This window comes from Miniopterus schreibersii (assembly GCF_964146895.1).
Source record: "Miniopterus schreibersii genome assembly, chromosome: 2".
In the NCBI taxonomy this organism is placed as follows: domain Eukaryota; kingdom Metazoa; phylum Chordata; class Mammalia; order Chiroptera; family Miniopteridae; genus Miniopterus; species Miniopterus schreibersii.
This window is the reverse complement of record NC_138102.1, coordinates 146,393,781-146,419,348: the sequence shown is the minus strand read 5'-3', so window position 1 is coordinate 146,419,348 and position 25,568 is coordinate 146,393,781. Positions and strand designations below refer to the sequence as shown.

General features: G+C 39.4%; 1 protein-coding gene across 2 annotated transcripts in view; it reads right to left on the bottom strand.

Moving 5' to 3' along the window:
- Positions 1-154: 154 nt before the first annotated feature.
- Positions 155-25,568, bottom strand: part of DBX2 (developing brain homeobox 2) — a 39,461-nt gene continuing 14,047 nt past the window's right edge. Inside the window, exons 2-4 of one of the 2 annotated variants that reach the window (XM_081131041.1) lie at positions 24,963-25,058; positions 12,622-12,809; positions 155-4,875 (exon numbers count right to left, since the gene is read on the bottom strand). In XM_081131041.1, the coding sequence (XP_080987167.1) occupies positions 4,546-4,875; positions 12,622-12,809; positions 24,963-25,058 (614 nt within the window). In that variant the 3' untranslated portion in view covers positions 155-4,545. The remainder of the gene's footprint in view (positions 4,876-12,621; positions 12,810-24,962; positions 25,059-25,568) is intronic. The other variant, XM_081131042.1, reaches the window with a different exon arrangement.

The window sequence follows — 25,568 nt, the reverse complement described above, 5'->3', positions numbered from 1 at the left end:
AAAAGAAATTATAACCACCAGACTGTTATTCTTCAGTACATTTTATGGTATAGGAGCCCATGATCATTCTTTCCATGACCTACCACCTCCTGGCCTTGTCCACTGATCCACCTCAAGTGAAGGAACAACAATGGAATATTACACAACCATCATAAACAATTTCAGAGAATCTTTAATGGCATGGGCAAATGTTCTCTCTATAGAGTTAAGTTTAAAAAAGCAGGATACTCTGGATTTACACTATGATCCAAATTTGTTTAGACATACATATATTTACATATACATTCAAAAGTGAAAAATTTTCACAAAGACCTAAATTGGCTATCTCCAGGTGACAGAATTACACTTAAATTTTTCTGTTAACTATTTTCAGGTGTGTTCCTTTATAATGAGCATGTATAACTTTTGTAACCGAAAATAATAATGTAATGGAACCCAACCAACAGCTGGAAGCTAAGAACCATCTTTATGGAGATAGTGCTATGCCCTTAAGGTAGATGATTATTAAACAAGGTTGTTTATTTCAGAAATGATTTATAAAAGATATAAATTAATTCTGCAAAATATTCAAGAATGTTCATCATCCCCCCCCCATGTTATTTCTTTTACTTCACTCTTCCCACCAACCAGGAGTACAGGCTGATCTGAGGCTGAGAAAGTAGAAAGAAGAAAGTAGAGGGTAGGGTGCACTATGAACAGAAGGAAGTTACTGAATTCTTCCCCTGCACTCTTTCTAACTCCTCTTTGAACCAATGCAACTGAGTAGAGATGGCATAGACCTCCAGCAATGCCAAGTAGCTTGTATTTTTCTCAATAGTGGAGCACTTAACCCCATCACCACCACCACTGCAAATGAAGAGATGGGGTTTTTGGAAGATGTTAAAATATTACTTTTTGCCCCAAATGTACTGGTTCCAGTCCCTGGGAGCATAGAACATTTTGAACATTGTCTGGCAAGATGACTAGATTATAAATTCCTTGAGGGCAAGAACTATGTTCTCTCATTTGTTTATATAGAGCTTAGGACAATGCCTCACACATAGTGCCCAGTAAGTGTTGAAATCCAGAAAGAAAAAATATTTTTATTGATTTCATATGACTGCAGAGACAGTGTCTAAAAAGCTAATGAACACAAAGTAAGCTTTGTTGTACTAAAAGGCATCAGAATGGGGAGTGAGGGGGCCAGAAGGAACATGTGTGGTTTGGACAACCATATTTGTGATTTTATATTTTAAAAGTAAAAATTAAAAAGTAAGAATCATATATATAATGATTCTCAGGGGTAGAGAGGAAGGTGTGGATGTTGAAGAGTATGTATGAAATATATGTCCAAATCTGAGCACATACCCAAAATTGATTGGAAGGTATGGCCTGTTCATGCATATGGATTTTTTAAAAGTGTGAGAATCACTGGCCTCAATAACTGGGTTCCCCACTCAAACCACCTCATTCCTAAGAAAATAGAGTTGCCTTTTAAACATCAATAATCGTGGCTTTCTGTTTCCACATCCGGTGATCATTCCTCTCCTGCTTACATACTCCTAGCCCTTTATATTTAGCTTTATAAAATAGCCATCTTTATAAATGCTAGAGGACGGTGCTCATCATTTTTTCTTCTCATCTGCTTAAGATCCATTTGACAATTTCCTTAAAATTTTTAAAATACTTTTGCCTCAGGCTTCTATGGTGCTGGTGCTTACTACAACAGTGTTTGTCTGGAAAGCAACGAATACACTAATATGTGATCGCATGTAGAAAAGGAGTCAGCATTTAGATAACAGAAGAAAATACACATGTAAGTACACTGTAGGTGGATAGAAGGTTAGCAGAGCACAAATTAAGAGAGAAGGGAGACCCTTGTCAACTAGAATATCAAGCTCAGCAGTTTTTCCAACAATTCAGGTAAGTGAAGGCCAAGTAAAGAAGTAGCGGGAATATGTGTGTGCACCGTGTGTATGTGCATGTGTGTGTCTCCTAAGTACTCCTAATATATTCATCTAAAGAGGATTTTTCCTAAGCCTTAATGCATTCCGAAGTAGAAACCAATTAGATTTATTTGTATATTCAAATATCAAGCCAATCTTACAAAGGGACACCTCTGCTGAGTGTCAGAGCTTGGGGTGAAACCCTGGGGGAAGATCATTTAAGTACCAATTAGCTCCCTTCTAAAACCTGGGTGATCGATGGCCATGACAGTTTCTCTCACTTGATTTTCAAGTTATTCTCAACAGAAATTAACCCTAGATAAGTACTTTTTAGCAATGAGTGATTAAAAAATACATTTCCATTTCACATTCCTTATAGGCTTAATCTCTATAGAGGCTTCATAATTAATGGCTTTTGCAATTCTTTCTCTAAACTTTAAAATGAATAGAAAAGAGAATACTGAAGAGAAAACCATTCCCCAAATAAGAACTAGTAAAGTACAATGTGGTTCTGAATTTCTTTAATAAATTTCAAGGCAACCCTCAAAATGTTACGTCTTACAATGCATCCCATAGTGGTGCACCCCCACATGGTTGGTAAGATTTCAAGATTTGAAATTTGATGGCCAGGGTCCAAATTCCATTTATTAACCTCATGACCATGGGAGATCACCCTAACCACAGTGCCTCAGGCCCCTCCTCTGCGTAACAGGAATCCTGACAGCAATAGTGCCTAGTCAGAGGGTTATTGTCATAAGGATTAAATGAGTTAATCCACCCTAAGGGCATAGCACAGTCTCTAACACATAGAAAGGACCCAATAAATGTAAATGAGGTTAACATCACATAAATCATTTTTCAGGGTGATCATTTCATAAGTTGTATAAATGTCTAATTACTATGTTGTACACCTGAAACTAATAACTTAAAAATTTTTTAAAAATTAAAATGTTTAATTTGTTGTCAGAAGATCCCTACCTCCACTTCCGACAAAGAGGCACTGAATGAAGCTTCTTCCAAGATGACTTTTAGATAAAAGATCTGGTGATAAAGACACAGGGTAGCATACACCCATTCAAATTCCATTCATAGAAAACAACTTCCTGATGCTGACTACAACTATTCTGAAATATTACTTTTTTTTATTGTTGACTCTATCACAGCTGTCCCCCATTACCCCCCCTTTACCTCCCTCCACCCTGTCCCTTACGGTTGACATTCAGTATTATAGTTTCAGGTGTACAGCACAGTGGTGAAATATTCTCTTTTCTAAACCCTCCAAGTCTACAGTTAAGAACATAAGCAAATTAGAAGCCACTCTCTATGTAGCTTTCTCACTAACAAGATTCTACATCACGAACTTCTAATAATGTTTCTTGTCTGCAGATTAATAACCTAGTTCAAACCACATCATTTCCTTTTCTCTGCCTCATTTCCTTCAAAGTAAAACATAATTTTTTCTTGGACCTGGAATAAAAATTCTAGATTAAGCAAATCGTTACCAGAAAGGCAATTTTATAATAACACTATTTCAGGGTTCTCAAAAACATAAAACATCTGTGTGGTGTTTGTTAATGCATAAAAATAACCTAATACATATAATGTATACCGCCTAAGTGGAAAATCAAGTCTATAACTAGAAGTACATAGAGAAATCACTATAGATTTCATTGGTATTGTGTTCTCAAGTCCAGTTGGGAACATTTAAAAAACTGTGTCACTTCTATAAGTCCTGGCCAGAGATCACAAACTGCTTGACACAGATGTTTTGTTCGGCCAACACAGTATTTTAAAAAACTCAAATATCTTTAGGTGGTTCATGCTTTTTTTTATCTGACAGGCCCTTAAAGCCATTTTACTTTGCAAACCCTGATTAAGGCCCATCCATACAGAGAAAAGCCCAAAGGATACTAATTGGTTAAATGGGTAGCTCCCTCACTGATGGCCTGATAAAGTCCAGAGACTTGGAAATTAAGAATACTAATAGCTACATTCAGAAATTCTTCCAGTTTGTTGGATTAATTTTAAATATATACTGTCAATGTGTGTATCTAACAGTGGCTCATTTGATTAGGATTGCTGACTTGTTAAAACTCATTTACAGCTGGATACTGAATGAAACCAGAAAATAGAAAAATTTTAAAAACATGTACTGATGATATAAAAATCTGGACTAAAGTCAAACTTTTACATTATTTTTTAAAAATTAATAAAATTTGGTCAATGGCTGGCTTTTCTTTATATAAAAGGAAATGAATTTGCTTGATGCAGTATTTAAAGAGGAACTGGTGTTTCTCCTAATGTAGTTTAATGAATATTTATATATATACACACATAGAGACACATCATATATACACATAATCAGACTGAGCCAACTCTTACTCTCATTTTTTTTCACTTCCATTGTACTTTCTAGGAGATACTATTCCACATACAAATTAAGTCTGAGTCTAAGACCCAAACAACAGAGCACTGGAAAGGGTTTCCTAAAGCATTAGTTCATGCATCACTCCAGCAGTGTTAGGTTTTAGGCACTGACGAGGCACAAGCTAGCTCGTTTTAGAGTCCAAACATTATTAGTTCAGTGTTCTCTTAAATTAACGTGGAGGAATGCTTCCATTCAGATGGCCCTGGTAAGTACACCCTTGTCTGCAGCTTCTTCAGAACACAAAAGTAAGGCACCTTGCAGTGAGTTTGCTTCTGGGGGCTGTGCCCCCGAACTCTCCTGGGTTAGTCTTTCTGGAGGTTCTGGTGAATTCTCCCTCCATCGCGGACTCGAGTGCTGTTGGGAGATGTCCCAGAGTGAAGGACATGGAGAAGGGTAACCCAGAGCGGATCGGGAGAGGGCATCCTCTTGCAGGCCTACTTCTTGGACACATCTGTTGGAAAGCACTTCCTTTTCTTTGGAATTCCGCCACTTCATCCTTCTGTTCTGAAACCAAATTTTCACCTATTGATGAAATAATTGGATAAAATGTTCACTTGTTCGACAGTAATTCACTTCAGCATTTTACACTGTAATTTCTCCTACTGTGCCTTCTACAGACTACCTCACTTTTAGAGCCAGCCTAGCAAAGTCCTTGTGGCTTTTCACATGGGCTCCTTTAAAAAAATATCTGTGAGATTACGTTAGTATAATATCCCCACATGCAAAACAACTATGGTAAATCAGTTACATCCTGTTAGTCTGACATCTTTCAAGACTGATTTAACTCTCTTCAGTATTTTAAATCATTTAGTCTGTGTGTGCTAAATTATTTATTCAAAGGAAATGTTATCTACTAGTGATAGCATCTGAGTGTTTATTTTGTACCAGGTGAGACCACGCACTCTACATGGATGACAGAATTTGAATCTTACAGTGTCTGCAAGAAGTCCTCATTAACATGCAAGAACACTGAGGGTCAGAGCGATAAATCAGTTCAAGGTCACAAACAGCTCAGACTATAATACACGACTGTCCCGCTCTAGTGCCAGACTCTTACAAGCATTTGGATCTCTTCAGGAACTTTTGGAGACTAAATTAAGAATACATTTTATAATGTTTTGATAAACTTCAGGCTTTATACAGTTTCCAAGTTTGATTAGTCCCAGAATTTATCATACTCGAATAATTATGCTCACTAGATAACAACTGATTGCAATGAACCCAAAAGTACTTATGATGGTGGTTTCTAATTTGAGCCACGCCTTCCCACCACCCGCTTGAGCCTCTAACCTCCCTCTTTACCTACGGTGCAGTCAACTGCGCCTGGGCAGAAAAGTTCACAATTGGCTTCCTAATATCTTAAAAGCAAATCACATTGTTTTCCTGTCATTACATTACATCCTCATACAATTTAGCAGATATCTATTTTTGAAACAAAACCTGGAAATTTTTTACCTAAAGAAATAATTATTAAAATATATCCATCAAAGATGTCCCCCTTTTTTCCCCATTGTCCTCCCTCCTCCCCATTCCCATCCCCTCCCCAGGCCTTCACCCTACTATTGTCTGTGTCCATGGGTTATGCATGTATGCATAATACTTTCAACAATAAATTTAACACATACATATATAAACATATATGTAAACATATATTAACATATATACATATACATATACACACACACATATATATATATTTGATTTTATATATATATATATATATATAAAATCAAATACTTCTCCCAGTGAAGGAAAAACTTGAGGTAGTCTTTTCAGACTGACAAAATAATGTCTTCATTCTTTCAACTTGATTGGCAATATTCAAAATGACTACAAAAGAAACCTACCCCAGGCAACTAAGTCCAAAAGACTGCCATCCCAGCTACAATCCCGTGATTAAGGCTTTTCTTAAGAAAACAGCACTAATGTGTACATACCAGAGCATTTGGTTTCATTCATGAACTCATTTATTATTTTCAGTGGGCTTTTATTCCTAGAAAGCCTCCCTGGTTATTTTTAATGGGTTTTCACTAACCCCATTCTTTCTTTTCTCATCACATTCGTTATGTTCTTCTTCCCTTAGCTTTTCTGTATATCTAGAAACTTTTTTGAGCAATATCTCAATTCAAAAATCATGAAAGGAGTTTCTTTACAATCAATGGTATTAGGCAAATGTATATTTGGGGGAAGTCGTAAAATAAAAGTTCTACCTCTCGACAAATACAAAAACAAATTCCCCATGGATTAAACAGCTAAACATGAAAACAAAACTATAAAAGTTCTAGAAGAAAATATGAGAGATTATCACTATACTCTTAGGAGATGAATGTTTTCTTAATGACATAAAACATGGAGGCTACAAATAAAAAGGTAGAGCTGACTACCTAAAAATAAATTTATATACAAATAGATACACCATAAACATATGAAGAAGCCATAAACTACCCAACAGAATTAAAAGGAGGGACTCAGAGCTTTTTAGTTTTATGCTGTCCCATTTGCGTACCTTTGCTTTTGCTGCCCTTGCCCAAGGAGAAACATCTAAAAAGATATTGCTAAGACCAATGTCAAAGAGTTCTCTATGTTTTTTTCCCAAGGAGTTTTATGTCTTCAGGTCTTATATTGAACTCTTTAATCCATTTTGAGTTTATTTTGTATATAGTGCAAGAAAGTGGTCCAGTCTCCTTTTTTTTTCATATGTCTGTTCAGTTTTCCCAACACCATTTATTGAAGATCCTGTCTTTACCCCATTATATATTCTTGTCTCCAGTGTCATAAATTAACTGACCGTATAAGTGAAGGTTTATTTCTGGGTTTTGATTCTGTTCCATTGATCTATATGTCTGTTTTTATGCCAGTATCATACTGTTTTCGTTATTATAGCACTGTAGTATAGTTTGATACCAGGAAGTGTGATATCTCCAACTTTGTTCTTCTTTTTCAAGATTGCTTTGGCTATTTGGGATCTTTTGTGGTTTCGTATAAATTTTAGGATTAGTTGTTCTCCTTCTGAGAATGCCATTGGGAGAAGATATTTGAAAATGATACATCTAATAAGGGGTTAATACCCAAAATATATATGGAAACCATACAACTCAAATTAAAAAAAAAAATGAGCAGAGGATCTGAATAGACATTTCTCCAAAGAGGACATACAAATGGCCAAAAGATATATGAAAAGGTGCTCAATATCATGAATTGCTAGGGAAATGTAAATCAAAACCACCTCACACCTGTCAGAATGGCTATCATCAAAAAGTCAACAAATAGCAAGTGTTGACAAGAATGTCAAGGAAAGGGAACTTCCATGCGCTGTTGGTGGGGTTACACATTGGTGTAGCCACTATGGAAAATAGTATGAAGGTTCCTCAAAAAAATTAAAAATAGAACTACCATACCATCCAGCAATTCTACTTCTGGGTATCTACCCAAAGAAAACAAAAACACAAATTCAAAAATATATATTCACCTCCATGTTCATAACATTATTTACAACACCCAAGATATGAAAGCAACCTAGGGGTCCATTGATAGATAAATGGATAAGGAAGATTATATATATATATATAAACTTGAATATTAGTCCAACAAAAAAGAATGAAATGTTGCCATTTGCAACAACATGGACGGACCTAAGCAGTGATTTTCAACTTTTTTCATTTCGTGGCACACATAAACTAATTACTAAAATTCTATGGCACACCAAAAATATATTTTTTGTGGATCTGACCAAAAAAATACATATAATTTTGATTCATTCACACCAGACAGCTATTGCCATTTTTTATTTGACAATCTAAGGGAAGAGAATCAGTGCCCTGACTAAATAGTCAGGTATTACACGTTTTAAAAATTCTTGCGGCACACCAGTGTGCCATGACACATCAGTTGAAAATTACTGACCTAGAGGGCATTATGCAAAGTGAAATAAGTCAGACAGAGAAAGACAAATACTGTACAGTTCCACTAATATGTGGAATCTAAAAAACAAAACAAAACAAAGGAACAAACAAAACCAAAGAGAAATGGACTCTTAGATACAGAGAAAAAACTGACGGTTGCCAGAGGGGAGGTGGGTAGGGGAATGGGTGAAGAGCGTGAAGGGAAATAAGAGGTATAAACTTCCAGTTATAAAATAAATAGGCCATGTGGAGTATACAGGACAGGGAATATAGTCAATAATACTGAAATAACTTTGCACGGTGACAGATGGTACTAGACTTACTGTGGTGATCACATAAGGTATATAAATGTCAAATCAGTATGTTGTGCACCTGAAACTAATATAATATTGTATGCCACCTATAATTTTTCAAAAGCATGGACTCGAAGAGATATTTGTACACCCATGTTCTTAGGAACATTATTCACAAAAGCCAAAAAATGGAAGAAACCCAAGTATCCACTGATGGATGAATGGATAAGCAAAATGTACTAAATACAATGAAATAGTATTTTCTGTGTAAAATGTAAGAAAATTCTGGTATATACTACAACATGAATGAACCTTGGAGACATGATGCTACATGAAATAAGCCAGTGACAAAAGGACAAATATAGTATGATTGCACTCATATAACTCACCTTGAGCAGTCAAATTCACAGGGACAGAAAGTAGAATGGTGGTTGCCAGGGGCGTGGGGGAGGGAGGAACAGGGAGACATGGTTTAATGGGAGGAGAGCGTCAGTTTTGCAAGGTAAGAAAAGTTCTAGACATGAATGGTGGTGATGGGGGCTCAAAAATGTTCATGTACTTATTGCCACTGAATTGTGCATTTAGAAAAGGTTAAAATAGTAAATTTTATGTTATGTCTATTTTACAATAACAAAAAAAGCCACAAGCTGGGAGAGGATTTTTGCAACAGCTATAACAGGAAAATGTTATTAACCATAATATTCCAAAATTTTGATTAACAGCCAAAATAATTGCTACATATCAACAAAAAGACAGTATGATCGAAAAAAAATGGTTCGGCCATGAAGAAGCCAACTCACAGATTAAAAATAGCCAGTAAAATTATTAAAAGACCCTCAAGTTCTGGTAATTCGGAAAATTTAAAAAAACAACATTGCCAATGAAGTTGGCAACATTTTTAAAAATTAGAAATAGTGGAGGATTTGCAAAAAGGGATTGTTATTAAAAGTGAAAATTTGATATAATTAAGTATTTTGATACAATGTAATATTTGGAAAGGAATTTTTTAATCTATCACAATTTAAAATGTACATACACTTTAACACATAAATTCCACTCGTAGTTCCCTATCTTACGGAAATATTTTAAAAGTGCACGAAAATATGCAATAGTGAAACCTGGAAGTAACTTAAAGTTGAGAATGGCTAAATGAATTATGGTTTATCTATGCAACTGTCTGTATGAGATACTAAAAAAGAATGAAGTAAATTTGTAAGTACTGACATGGAAGGATGCACCCCAGGACATCTGAATGGGGGAAAAAGCAAAGTGCAAAACAATAGGCATTGTCAGCAGCATTTTTTATAACAGCCAGAAACTGGGAACAACCCAAAGGCCCACCACAGGAATGAATAAACTGTCATATGCTGTGATGATGCACAGCAATGACCACAAATGAGCTACAGGTACACGCCCCAACACAGATGACTCTCACAAACGCTAAGTAAAAGAAGCCATATACCAAAGAATGTGTGCTAGATGATTCTATTTACCCAAGAACGGGCAAAGTTGATCTATGCTGTTAGAAGTCCAGCTAGTGGAAGGAGCAGGCAGTGACTGGGAGGGGACAGGATGGGAGCTACTGGCCCAGGCAATGTTCTGCTGTGTGATCTATGTGCTGTTATACATGTGATCTGTATTATCCTTCAGAAAAAGTTCAAATGATATGCACAGTATCATCCCACTTAAATTTTAAAATATACATACCCTGTTCTAGGTCTCAGCTTCTTCATTTGTAAAGTAGTGATAATAAAAACAGCTATCTCAGAGTCATTGCAAGGACAAATGACATCACATGGAAGGGCACATGGTAGTCATTACGCAAGTGTTTATGCTATAACATGTTAGTGCATATATAAAACACAAATTTATTTTTAAAAACATACATGATATGTCAATACAGTAGAACAGGAGCCATTTAAAAATGATAGGAGTTAGACTGTTAACTTTTCCAATTTCTCTTTTGTTTGAATTTACCGTAAGAAATATCATGTATTAATTGTGTAATTAGATATGCATGCAAATAAGAAAATGTTAAATTACTTCTGAGCTATTCACCAAATTCAATAAAATACACAGCATTCATTCCTGAGGTACTTAAGTTTTAAAAACAATGTAATCAATTATGTAAAACTATGTGCCTATGGATGGGAACTGGAAGATAACAAACAGGAAAGTAGTTTGTCTTCTTAGAGTGGAGAGATTATGCTCAACCCCTCATAAATATTCTTTAATGTGCTTGTTGCATTCTCTTTTCTATAGTCAATTTTTAAGAAGACCATATACTAGCAGAGATATTTGCCCTTTCTCAGAGCACCATCAGATCAAACCCAGCCACTTTTCATCTTTTACTACAGCAGTCCCTTGACCTCCCGAACCTGCACATTTTCTCCCCTGACTCTGGAGCTTCTTACCAATACCAATGCGATGCACGCCAGCCTACCAAGGCCCCTCGTGGTCCTCACTCAGGCCCCACAATTCCTCTGAGGATCAGGCAGTTCCATCGCCAGACTCCCCCCAGGTGTATGCGGACCGGTCATTCAGCTGTCCTTTCCAGAGATGGAAGGATTGTAGGCTCTAGAGACACATAACTTTGGGGACCACTGATCTAGCTCCTTTATTTGGCAGTATATCTAACCTACCAGGTGATGTCTCCCCCACTACTGTCTTACATTGTTATTGGACTGTTCATGAGCTTCTGCTTTGTTTTCCAGTTGGTTGTATAAATTCCCAGGATGCAAGTGGTGCATCTTAATCAGTGTTTATCGATATTCCCTCTTACTGCTTACCTAGCAAGGTAGACCATCAAAATATAGTTACTGATTTATCTGTCATGTACCCAAAGCTGTTCTGTACATAGAAAAGTTTCTACACTGTTACCTGTTTTTTAAGTTAGGACCTGAGGTACAGAGCAGTCAGTTAAGGTTAATGAACTCATTAGTACCACACAATGAGCGAAGCACAGAGTGGCTGGTATAAGCCAATAACCCTCTACCACACCACATATTGCTTCCTACCAGCAGAAAAAGTTGGGGGTGGGGAGTGGAAACAGATCGCTTCCCTAGGGAAAGCAAGCAGAGTTAAGGAGAGTTTCATCCAAAGGTAACTGGTTTAAATAAAATCCAAAGTTAGCAACCAAGTCATTTGTATCAAAGAAGAGAGCATGGTGGTGAACACAGAGCCTCTGCTAGCCCTTGAGTGCTTTCATGCTGATTTTTAAAATCCAGGTGTATGAAGCCCTGTCCCTGGAAAGCCAGCTTGGAAACCAGAGTGCTTGCTGCCTTCCAGTCACTGCCACCCCCCTTAGCCAGTGCCCTTGTGCAGTGGATATCCTTCAAACTGTACACACTGGTTCTAGGTTGGGGAGAAGGCAAACTCCGGAGTCAGGCTGCCTGGGGTGGGACACTGGGCCTTCTCTACATTTCCTTCTCTATAAAATGTGGATGATGATAGTGTTTATTTCATATGGTAATTCTAAGTATTGAATAGGAAATGCTAAGTATCTTATTTATAATTAGCTGGCCAGTCTCTAAATGGAGTATTCTGTAATTCCAAAAAGGTCACAAAGTCAAAATTATATGAAACATGGATGTACAGGAAAGGTTTGTAAGTGTAGCAAATTTGAAATTACTTAACTATACTTGACATAACCCAAAGTGCAAAACAATGAAATCTATGAAGAGGTATTTATGAGTCACTCATTTATACCTTGGTTTGGGATTAAAAATGAAGAAAAAGACAGGAAAACTGGTTCCTGTTTTTATAGTGAATTAAGTAGCCTGCTTTTCTACAAAACAGAGCAAACAATTGAATGATGTAAATGCCACATCCTTAGTGCGTATGTTTATTTGGGAAGAATTAGTAGGGCAAAAACCTAGACCTCTCAGCAAATGGATCCAGTTCCAAATAGGAACTGGGACCTATATTTCCACCCACTAAAAAAATTATGAATTATGAAAATCATTTCAATTATGCTTCAGGGTTCAGCCTAGTACAACAAAGATTTGCCAAACAGCTTTCATTGTATCCCTTCAGAAATCAGGAGCAGTGCACATCTTCCTGCTCCTTGGTACCTGTGATTCCTTTAGTCCCAAGTTGATGGCCAGTTTCTTTCGGTCTATTTTGCTGATATATTTCTGCTTCTGAAACATTTTCTCCAGAGCCTTCCTCTGGTCCTCAGAAAAGACGGCTCTTCTTAAAATACCCCTTCGAGCTTTGGAATTAGAGTCCTGTGTCAGGAGGGGCAGCACGCTCTCCTCCCCTAGAGGGGGAAGAAAGATACAAAGTCCAGTTAATTTTAGTGGAGAAGCCAGCCTGTCTTTCCCCTTCTGTGTCCTCCTTGTCTACACCTTGGCCAAGTTACCTAGCCTCTGAACTGAGCTCACGCAGAGCAGAGCTGCCTTTGGTTGTTGACTCTGTTAAGACTCTGATCAATGCTCTTTGCTCCCCACTGGGGAAAAAGTACATCTGCTTGCCCTCCCAATTTTGTGTGCCATGTTAGAAAGCCCATGGTCCCAGGTAACAAAGCTCCAATGCAGAACAAGCAGTAGGTGATTTGAACACTTTGCCTTTCTCTAATTCTTCACATATTTATTCATTCACTTATTCTCTCAAGAAATTTTTCAACACTGACCATATGCCAGGCACCCTTTTCAATGTTACAACACTGAGAAACAAGACAGATATGCTTTATCACATTCATTACCTGTGAAATCTAGTGAAAGGCATTGATTGAACTAGCATCATGAGAATAATGAAGTATTCCGAGGGAGGGTACCTTAAGAGCACAAAACGAGGGGTCTGATGTCAGGGAAAGCATGTAAGAGTCACAGATGTTTTGTCTGAGAAGGGAGGTTTGGAAGACCCCCCCAATCACCACCACTACCCCCAAGTCAGTTGATCACCAACTCCTTCAGGTCTGAGACATTTACTATTTTTTCTGCTTTTCTGTAGCAAGCACAACACTGCTTCCCACCCTCTGAGAGTGTCCTTCATCATTCACTCATTCATTTGTTCATTCAACTTCCTAGCTGTGGCAGGCAGAATGGTCTTCCCAAAGATACCCATGTCCTGATCTCCAGAACCTGTGAATATGCTACATTACATGGTAAGGGGGAATTAAGGTTACAGATGGAATTACAGTTGCTAATCAGTTGACCTTGAGATTAAGAGAGTATCCTGGATTACCCAGGTAGGCCCAAGATAATTATGAAGGTCCTTCTAAGTGGAAGAGGGAGGCTAAAAAAGAAGCCAGTCTGAGAGAGATTTGAAGATGCGATACTATACTTCTTGCTTTGAAGATGGAGGAGGATGGGACCATAGCCAAGAAATGGAGGCAGCCACTGGAAACTGGAAAAGGCAAGGGAGCAGATCCTCCCCTAGAGCCTCCAGAAGGAACACAGCCCTGCTGACCCCTTGATTTTAGTCCAGTGAGGCCATTCAGGGTCCAAGCTTCCATAACTGTAAGGTAATGAGTTTGTATTGCTTTAAGATGCTGGGTTTGTGAAAATTTGTTACAGTAGCAAAAAGACACTAATACACTGGATATCAGACTCACTGGGTTAATTGCTAAGGAAACCAGACAATTATCGCATGGTCTCTGCCCTCATGGGAAGACTGACACATGACCATCACTCCAGAAATAGGCACCAGGGGAGCAGCAACTCCAGTTTATGGCTGTGGCTGGTACACATTTTTGTGCTTAATAATTATTTCTAAGTAAACGAGCAAACAAACAGACATTGCATACAGACATAAGTACTAGAACAGAATGATCAGTGAAAAGCTCCAGCACCGCAAAGGAGGAAATGGTGAGTTCATGGAAAATAGTCAAGTTGAGCCAAGTCTAAGAAAATAAACCAGTTCAAAGGAGAAAACACCAAGACCAATCCAGGCAGAGCGACTGGCACATCTAAAAGCACTGTGGCACAAAGGAATAGTCTGTCCAAGGGTAAGTAAGCAGCTGCACCGCTGGGGAAGGGCGTGAAGCAGGGAATGCAAGCTGGCAACCATAACAGCCTGTAGGTGGGCTCTGTTTGGTTTTAGTGTTGATTAAGAATTCTGATTTAATTGTCCACATTTAATAACTGGGAGGTTTCATGTGAAGTCCAAGTTTCCAACATCTCTTCAAAGGGAACCACACTGGGCTCACTCTCCCACAAAGCAAATGGCTACCAGAGAGGGTAGCAGGTGCTCCCTTTAGATGGAGCATGTGGCCCCCCATCTGCCAAAGGCTCACCTAGCTTGCTTTTTACCTGCCAGGCTCTGGAAGACATCTGGACCTCTGGCGTAGGGATTATGGAGTGGAATCGAGCCCTATCACAGAGGACTTCAGAGTATGGGACATTATCCAATAAGTAATGAAGACCTAACACTTACTGTTTTAAGCTGCTGACATGCATCATTTCATTTAATCCTTTCAACCAATCGATGCTATGAATGCTACTATCACTATCCCCATTTTATAGATGAATAAAATGAAGCTTAGGTAGTTTAAGTAACTTTATCTGAGGTCGCATGGGCTAGGGTTTCAAACCCAGGAAGACTGATTCCAAAACAACAGCTCCTAACCCAACACAATACTCACACATTCCGACTTGTATTTTAGAAAGAGAATGTCAATAAATAAGTAAATCTTGTTAATTCTACTCCTGTAATATGATAGCCCCCTTTCCTATTTGTCTAAAAGGCTGCAAACATCTCCCAGCCAGTCCCTCAGCCCTGGGTTACCACTCATTCTGGTTCATCCTCACGTTGCAAGAGCCACGGGCCCCTCCCTCTTTCCTTCCAGCTCTGCAACATTCACGTCTCCTGGGATGCAATCACGCCCAATTCTTTACAAAGGTCTACTTTTATTGATATCCTGTCTATTCATCCCCTCATAGGATCTTAGTCATTCTCCATTTACAGAACCAACTATTTGCCTGTCTCACACCAAGGTCACATCTTGAAGTCAGGTTTTGACAACTGAATTCACTAATTCCTTATCAGAGGTTTAAGTTTTATGAAATACTGATCAACAATAAAAAATATTCTAAATATCTCAATACGTCCATCTTTTTCTAAGTGCTTTTTCCCCCTGGATTTTCCATGGTTCGAAGACCTTGGAATTGGCCCTTCTGCATTATTTCAGAGCACAGACTTATCTGGTGGGACGATGTCTCTCTAGGAAGCCTCAAGACAAAGGATTCTGGAGTATGAGAGCACTGGGTTTGGATCTCAGCACTTCCCAGTGTGACTTGGAGCGAGTTAGTCTCTTTCAGCTTATCTTCTAGGGTTGCTCTAAGGATTTGATGAAATAGCACAAGAAAATTTCAGTGCCAAACCCACAGTAAAGATCCCACAAATCTATTTTACTTCCCCTTGTTGGATTTCATTTGGTTCTTATGCCACAGACATCCTCTGTACAGATGAAGTGTCCAGAGTGGTTAAGGTCCAAAGCTGCTCAAAGGACATAGAGCTCAGCTGGCAAAAAGGCTTTCTGAATCCAAATTCTCAGATCCTTGCTCTGCCCTACACCGCTTCTTTCCTCAGGCATGATGGGTCAAAACTTGGGAGGAAGAAACATGTCTAAACACAGCCAGAGCTCCCGTCTGTGACTGCAGGCTCCGCACCCTGTGCTGGGTCCATCAGTCTGGGAGCCTGCTACAGGGCATCTCCTGTGCAGCCAGTCACTGTATCTTCCAACTCCAGTGTGCCCTTCTCACCTGACATTTTGATTCTGGCATTCTTAGTTTATGAATATATCCAATCTACCATTATCATAGCCATATATTTTAAAACTTAGGGACAGAAACCTAAACAGTCAAAGGGAAAGTCGATGATGCTACATCTACTCAGTGAGATTTTAAAGAATCATTAAAGATGAAGACGATGAAGATCAGGCAGCAGCAAGGAAAATACACAGTTATACATACAACATATAAGGTATATACTATGCTTACAACTAAGCAAAATTCAGAGAAAACAGATGGAAAGGCGAAAATAAACATTAAGACAGGCTACTGTTGGAGAGGAATCAACAAAATAATTCATCTCCACTCTACATTTTAAGTCTGGTTCTGTTTTCTACAGCAAACAGCAAATAATCAAGCAAACTTGTGGGGACTCATTGGGCAGACTGACTGAGCTGCTGCTGGGTGACAGCTGCAGATGAGTCCCACCATCCTTCCGGGGCTCACGGTTGACAAGGGGAGGCCAAGGAGAACGCAGGCAGCCAGGGCGCCGCGAGGCCAGCGCCCATAGGCCGCAGCAGAGGAAGCACTCAGAGCACCAGAGAAGCCTCTTGGTTCTGGAGGCTGACAGAGCAAGTCCTGAGAGAAGAGCAGCGCTTCCCCTTGCTGGCCATCTAGACAGAGCAGGCAGAGCAGAGAGACGGCCCCGCAGACGCAGGAGCGGGGCGGGGGCACACTCGGAACAGGTGGATCTGGGACTCGCACCCAGCCCGGCGTCTCCGCATTGCAGGGGAGGGCGGGGGAGAGCACGGGGTAGGCTGGGAAGGGAGAGCAGGGCCAGGGTCCCTGCAACAGGTGTGGGTTACAACTTACCACAGAGGAAAGCCTTGCAAGGAGGACTGACCAGCACAGCATCTTAGGCCAATATTTTCTGAGTTTATAAAACTTTTTAATCTATATAGAAATGCAAAATGAATTTATGGACCTATAAGGCAAGTTTATAATATACACACACATATATATATGTATATATATATACACACATATACACACACACACACATACACACATATACATACATACATATATATATGTGTGTGTGTGTGTGTGTGTGTGTGTGTGTATATATATATATATATATATATATATATATAGTTTCCTAAGTAGAGGTTTTACAAGAGTCATGATTCTATTCATTTTAGCTCATGCTTCACCAAGATCTACCTGTTTAAATAAAACAGTGGAGTCACACATCTACATGCCCCTAATACAGAAACCCATAGGTTTTCCTAATGAACTACTTTTAAGTAAAAAGAAAGAGATCCCATCCAAGGGATCTACAAATAAGTTACTGTCACCAATGTGGTACATACTAACATTTTGGGGGTTAGGGACCCAAACTAGCCCTCATTCTCTGAAAGAGAGACCTGGAGTGGTTGTGAGGGTCCGAGGGCTCACTCCTGGGTCTGGCCCTCAGGTTTCAGGGCCCTGCACCACACGAGCACAACCAATGACGCAGCAGCAGCTACGGTGAAGGCAAGGAATGCCACGTTCTTCCTTCCTTTGTGGGTTCCCGCTTTCCCTTAGCGCTGCCCTCAGTGCGCACATCACGCCTGTTTTCATACAGCGATGTGTCGCGGGTCCTACAAGAAGCTGTTTCTACCACCGACACTCCTTTCCCTGTCTGACCCATGAGCAGTTATAAGCTATCTCTGGATCTAGCCAGTAACCACAGTGATGAACCTACACTATTTTCCTACTTTCTAAACCTAGGATATGTGCTCAAATCTACACCTGCAAAACGAACATGGACTTCAAGAACTCGGTGACTCAAAAATCTCTCAGAAGCTACTGAAAATTTATACTTCTGGCTATTTCTAAGTTCATGACAAATGTCTGACTTGTGTGGAAACTTTCAAGTGACAAAAAATAAACAAACAAGTGAATAATATAAAAATAAACAGATGCAGAGTTTAAGGCATGGAGTAGAAAAGAGGCATTAAAAGTCAGGGCCACCAATCCAAGGTGCTCCACCAAATTGGGGATATCGTTATGATGATTATTTTATAATACAGCTTCCATATATATTTGGGGCTTAGCCTGTGCTGATGTATGTGCCAACTCCACGCAGCACATCATGTAATCTTTACAACAATCGCCAGAGGTATATGTTATCACTCCCATTTTTCATAGGAAAAAACTGAGGCAACCGAGGTCAAATCAAATCAGGGTAAGGCCGGTCAATGCTCTTTAAAATTATACCAAAGACTGTCGAAGTTATGAGTGGGCAGGGAAAGAAGTCAGGAGGTGGGCAAGAGTTAAAGTGGCAGAATGCCCTAGGGTAGAAAAGTTTTCACAGACATGATTCCCTGGATCCAGAATTGGCCTCCAAACACCATCCCCAGGGAATCCCCATGTGTAATGGGCCTAGAAGGGAGGTGTGCTGTGGTGAATGATACTGTTTAGGTGGGGAGAGCAGGGAGTGAGAGAGAAACACAGCATTAGATAAACTGGTGGAAACTTCTTCCTCTCCTTTTGCCTTGACCTCCAGAAAACATGTCTGAACTCTGAAGACAGGACATTGCTAATTTTTTTTGTTATTGTTGCCAATCCTTACTTGATGATATTTTTTCCATTGATCTTTAGAGAGTGGAAGAAAGGGGGGAAGAGAGAGAGGGAAACATCGATGTGAAAGAGAGACAGCGACTGGTGGCTCCCCACACACAGGATGGAGCCCACAACCCAGGCACTTGCCCTTGACCGGAAATCAAACTTGTGACCCTTTGGTGCATGGGATGACACTCTAACCACTGAGCCACACCAGCCAGGGCAGGGCATTGCTATTTATAACAGCCAGCAAGCAAACCCTAGAGAACAAGGGGGTACCTGATATAGTCACTTTCTAGACATCAGCCCAAGAGCAAAGAACTGCAGCTCTACCATCTGGTTACCCCTGCAATCCAGCAGAGACCAGTCCCAGGAACAGTGTGCTAGTACTCTGTGATGTTTAGACTCACCTTGACTCATTGGCATCCTGGATTATTGATCCTATGTTGGGCAGCTTCCTTTGTCCTATATCCCTTTACCTTATTGCTTCAGGAGCTCTGTAAAGGGTTCTGGACTGTTCATGTCTATGCTCCATTCTAAGCTCCTGGCCCTGCCATGGCACTGGTCTCGCTGCTTCCTGTTCTCGACTCCCAGTCTGGGCTTCCTTGGGATCACAGCAACCCAAAGGGTGCTACAGGATGGCCACTCCTAGTAAGCTACGCCGTTTCAGGTTTTCTTTCTGAGTTTACACAGACCTTCTGTATTAAAGGCTAACTGATGACCCAATATCCTTCTGACTGTAAGGAAAGTTATAACACAAATCTATGAAGCAACACTGAATCTATACCTCTTGAGGCTTTTAATAATAATAAAAAAAAGATTATTTCAGGATCACTCAAGTCAGAGATTACCAACACACCTTTCAGAAGCAACACCCTTTCATCCTGCTATACAGCTTCTATGGCAGCTTCTCAGAGTTCCAAGAGACAGATCACTTGCTTAATGCAGGCCTCTGCACCAGGCCAGCTAGCATGCCAACGGCTTCCATTAACTATTTCTTCAAACCTAAGTTATTTTGAATCATGAGTCTTTTCGTCTCCTTCCTAGAGTTGCTTTCCTCAAACATGGAGTGTGTTCTTCTCTACGGCTCATCTTTTTCTTTTTCTACAACAACTTTCCAACAGCTGTAACTTCCTGTCACCGATCCTTCAGGGTTTTCTCAATTTCTCTCCTGTGAAGAGCTTCCTTACTCTTCTTATTTTCAACTGTGTACTGTGTGTGTGCGCATGCGCGCACATGTGCGCATTTTATTTAATTCCCATGGATTTGCAGTTTGGGGAGAAAAGATGTAGCATTTGCATAGCCTGCCCCATTTAAATCAGGAGTTATCTTCCAATCTCTATATAATCTAGTATTTGACAATGCTATATAATATTTTATCATGTAGTCTGATTTTCTAAAAAAATTTCCCTTATATTAAGCCCAATTTTCAGTAAACTCTACTCATTTGGCTCCAAGTCTTTCCTTTATATCTATAATAAATATGGTGTATCTAATTTAAAGATAACCTTCATGTTCTCCCTATTATTTCTCTTTTCCTGGCCAAACATACTAAAAATTTTTGCTTTCAAAAATTCCTGACCAGGCATATAGCTCCTTCACCATTTTAGTTGCTGACTACCTTCTGACCTGGTTTTTATATGCACATCTGTTCAATGTGCCTTTTAAAGTGGCCTCCGGAGCTGAACAGGTATAGGTGGTCTGACCACTACAGAGTCCAACAGGACTATTATCCTCTTGTTCTGGATATTCTATTTCTAAAAGCACAATTCAACATCCCCGCACCATTCTGTAGACACACACAGAGCCATTAGTACAATCCTTTCCTACTTCGTTCTGTTTGTCCAATTCTCTCACTCCCCTATTCCGTACTTGTGCATTAGGTTGAGGGAATCTAAAATCATGACTTTTATTCTCTGCCTTGTTAGATTTTATGTATGTTCAGGCAAAGGCTGTAGACAAGATCAGGGACGAGCACCCTATACCACTAAGTAGTTCCACCCTTCCCCATCCCCCACTGCCCACTACTTATGAACAGTTGGGGAGAAGAGAACTCCATTTCAGGAACATTACTCATATACTTTCACTGCCTCTGGAGAAATGCTGAATAGAGCCATCAACTTGGAAAATCTATTGTCTTTGAGTCTGACTCTTTCAAACATTCTTCCTGGTTGACCGAGTGTCATTTATCGATGCAGCACCCCTCCCTTCACTACTGGGAAGTCAAAACCTACATTCAACTTATTGCACATACTCAATTATGTTATCAACAAAATAATTAGGCTTCTTTCTCTATCTGAACACAATGCTGCATCCCTCTGAAGATATGAGAGTTCTAAAGAGAAATCCTTATAAAAGAAACTTTTATGCAGCTTTGAATGGACTTCCATAGGTATTGTGAGTTTCCTGAGAAACTCCAGCTGCGAGCACAACCAGGTCAGGTGGCGACAATACTAACCAGAGCCCTGGCCTGGGGTCTCAGTCGGCTGGAGCATCGTCCACACACCAAAAGGTTGCAGGTTTGATTCCTGGTCAGGGCACATACCTAGGTTGTGGGTTTGATGCCCAATAGGGGCAGGTATGGGAGGCAGCCAATCGATGTTTCTCTCTCATATCAATGTTTCTCTCTGCCCTCCTTCCACCTTTCCTCTATCTCTAAAATCAATAAAAACATATCCTCAGGTGAGAATTAAAAAAAAAAAAAAAAAAAGAATACTAACTACACCATTGCCCCTCGTTGACAGCACCACTCATATGACCAACCTACATGCACAATAACAATAATGTCCCTTCCCTGCTGCCTTCAACAAACTCCTAAATTCAAATTTGGAGAGAATATTATGTTCTTTTAAGTTTTAACAAAGAAGGGAAGAGAGCAAAATGATCTCAAGGGTAGACTATTAAAAAAGAAAAAGGCAGAGCAGTTTGTCCCAGAATATTTCCCTGCGCATATTTTTATATTGCTGCTCCACATTTAAACTCTGTCTTTTAATACATAAAAATTCTCAAAAGGTCAAATTCAAGTTGAGTACTCAAAGACAAAACAAAATAATTAGCTGATGAATTCAATTAGCTATTCTACATAATTAAGACTCCTGTACTTTTGTCAGGTAGTTTTTCTTAAGGTCATTCTCTGCATAATTTCCACAACTTTTCCTTTCCTTTTAGCTGAGAAATGTGTTATTTTGAAAAGAACCTTGTGGATGTAATATCAAAGATTTTCCTTACACTGCTTTGAGGGAGGGGAGAGCTTTTACCACTGCCTTTTAATTTTTCCCCACTGTAAGGGTTGTGCTTAAAAAGCCTATTAAACTATTTATTGTATGTGGGAAGGGCGCTGGATGAATGATTGTTTCCACATTGCAACGAGTCCATCATAAATCTAAAAGTTAACAAGAAAAACTAAACCAACTATAAACAACTGAATCATGTTAAAAGAGTCAAAATGATATTTCATGTGCTAGTTATGGGCGTGCTGATCTGATCCTACACTCTGGGAAATAGTGAAGTGAATATAGTGAAACAGTAATGAGGGCTGTTGATTTCATCGCTTATTACACATTGTAGTATAAACCTTAACTTTGGCTGTCCAACCTGAAACATATTATGAGATTACTTGGACAGTTCATTTTCCTTCTTTTGAACAATGGAAAAAAGATTAAATGCTGGGGCATAAAAATCGTTCTTATTATTAAAAAGAGACGCAAAGGGGGAAAAATCTAGTAAATGCCTTAAATAAAAATGATTACTGTGCAGACATAAGCCTTATTAACTGCTCCTTGGCATCATGGTTATTTATGTAAAAGTCTTTATTGACAACATAAATCCACCATTTCATTATTATTTGCTGCCAGTACGACGAACATTATAAACAAGAAAATAAGGAATTCATTTCAGATTTATAACTAATGAGACACCAAAGGTTACTTAAAAACACTTGTGGTATCTCTAAAACTGTTTTAAAACGCCAACTTTAGAAATAAAAACAAACCCAGTACAGCATTCTCTATCCTCAATCTGAGCTGCTTCATTAAATAAAAAAGATAAGCATGAGGCTTCCCAAGGCTCCAGAGATCGACACAATTTACAGTTACTCCAACAGCATAAAGTGGGGAGAAGTGTGAAGCAGATGGAAGAAAAGGATATTTGCTTAAAGTAAATTTTCAAGCAACTGAGAAGATGAAGTTATCTAGGAAATGTCTTTAGAACTACGTTTATGTGCTCGACCTATTAAAAGGGCCTCGGCACTGGAGGACTTTCATGATTTAGAGACTATTATTGAAATACTACTAGACAATGACTACAAACACCCACTAACACAGACGTGAAGCTCCACCTGTTACATGGAATTTTTTGGTCCATTGCCACTTACCTAAACTCCATTCTCAGAGGTTTTCTAAAGCAGAAGACCAGTATTGCATCAAGGTGAAATAACTGAAACTAGGTAGGGGACCTCTTTTCATCTCCACCCCTGGAATACAACACTAAAAATTGAATTCCACAGAGACGCCACTATGCTATGGTGTCAGATAATTGGGTCTTTAGTCTCTACTCCAGCAGTCCTTTCCTGATACTCAAATATATGGTGATAAATGTCTCCTTAATTTGCACAACAGTTTTCAATTGCCCTCATTGGAGACCACCTTGAAGGAGCGAGTAAAAGGTTTAGTCATGGTTTCTATTTTTCTATTTGAATCAATACACTCTAGTTAAATGGACAATTAATAGGTCACTTCCAAAATAGTAGTGTATCAGTCCTGGTTAATAAACAATCCCCACAGTTGATAATGGGCCCTATGTATTCAGCAAACCCTGTGTGCGCTCAGCGCATCCACTAAATCCCCTTTCAGGTGGACAGGGTTATACGGGAAGATGAGCTAGAATGAGTCTATAAAAGTCAGTTCCATTCACTGCTTTATTTTTCAGTCAAGGGCTTTAAAGGGTGTCCCGAAATTCACTTGGAATGTGAGACAGAAGAAAAGACTGGCGCACAGAGCCTTGCTTTATGGCCATACAAAAGGGCAACTGACCCTTGCCCAAGCCTTTTCCATGTGAAATGGTTCCTAAAGTTCATCCGCACAGTGAAAAATCGTGGTGAGGTCGCGTGTGGATGAGTCAAGTGAAAGTGACGATTGGTCACGGGTCTGTCGCCCATTGTGGCTGGGTCCCAGCCATGTAAAGTGCTCTGTGGGAAAGTATCGGCCCCCTAAAGAGGCGCGCAGAAGCTTGCAGCTCATTAAACGGCCAGCATTTGCTGCCTCACTTGTCAGGAATCATCCTGTTGAGCAAGGGCTCTCCCGAAACATTCATAAAACACGCAGAGCGCGGATCAGCCACGAAGGAGCCCTCACTCAGCTCGGGTTGCACCCCCCCCCCCACAGAGTGGGTAACCTGCCTAACTGTCTTCTCTCGGGCAGCTGAAATAAGTGCACTCCTCCACTGCACTTGTCAAAAACTCAACTTCTCTGCCTACAGATTCCATCTAGTTTAGAAATCTGAAGGCCAAGGTGAACTTTATTGGCTTTTTTCTTTACGTGAGGGTGTGTGTGCACACTCTAAGTTTTTGAAAGCTGTTGTTCTGGCACCATCCCTGGACTCAATTAAAATTTTGTAATGTTTGAGGACAAGTTCTCCTGCAAATATTTCCTATGACACTGGTTGGTTTTCTTCAAGATCACAAACATGAGGAATACATTTCTTTTTACAATCTTAACAATTTTAAATTATTTTCTATGGACACCTAGTGACTTTCTGTGTCACATTTTAAGCTGAATGGAAATTTTACAGCACAATTCTTTAGCCTTCCTTTTTTTCTTCTTTAAATGGGTACTGCTACACATTTCAGAAAGAGCCAAACTGGTCCCTCTGAGATCTTTTATATCAAATGGAAAACAAGTCGTTTTCCTTGGAGTGTCAGCCCTGGGTTTCAATGCCATTAGAAACTGCTCACAATTGCTCAGTGTGCTGAGGTTTGATAAATCTCTGGAAGCCTTCTGAATAGGAGCGCTGTGATTTTTAGTGAGGAATTAGCTCCTTGCCATTGCATTACCAATTCGTTTTCCAGAGCACATTAAATCCTGCTGCTTTGGTTTACAGAATAACTGAGGCATTGCTGATGAAGCATAAAAACTTACTTGGAAAAGCAGTGGGGGATGCAGGGCTCGGACAGGACCCACCGCAGCAGGCGGAGTAGAATGGCGGGGCAGTCAGGAAAAAGGGTTTGGAAGGCGCTGCAGAGAAAGCATTGATTAGCCATTTCTTTTACACAACATTCAAAATTCCAGTTTCCCAAAAGTCATTGAGTAAAAGCCCTTCATTTTCTGAGCCTTCACTTCGTTATAACTTTTACCGAAATTAAAGTCATTTTAAAGTAGCCTTTATTTGTCAAGCACCTTGCCAAATAATTTAATCAAGATTTGGATGATGTGGTGAAAAGATTCAAGTTATCAAAACCAAATGGAATAGTTCATTTCTGTGTGGTCATAATTAGAACTATCTATCAAACATCAAATATTCCTTTACTTAAAATATCCTAGAGCAACACGACCCAAAAGAACTGTCTATGGTGATGAAAATGTCCTATATCTGCACTGTCCAATATCCACATAGGGTTACTGAGCACTCGAAATGTAGCTAGTATCACTGGGTAACGGAATTCTTAAATTATTTTAGGTTTAAGTAGACTCGTGTGGCTAGAGGCTATCGTACTGAATAGCACAGCTCTAGATATAATACTTGCC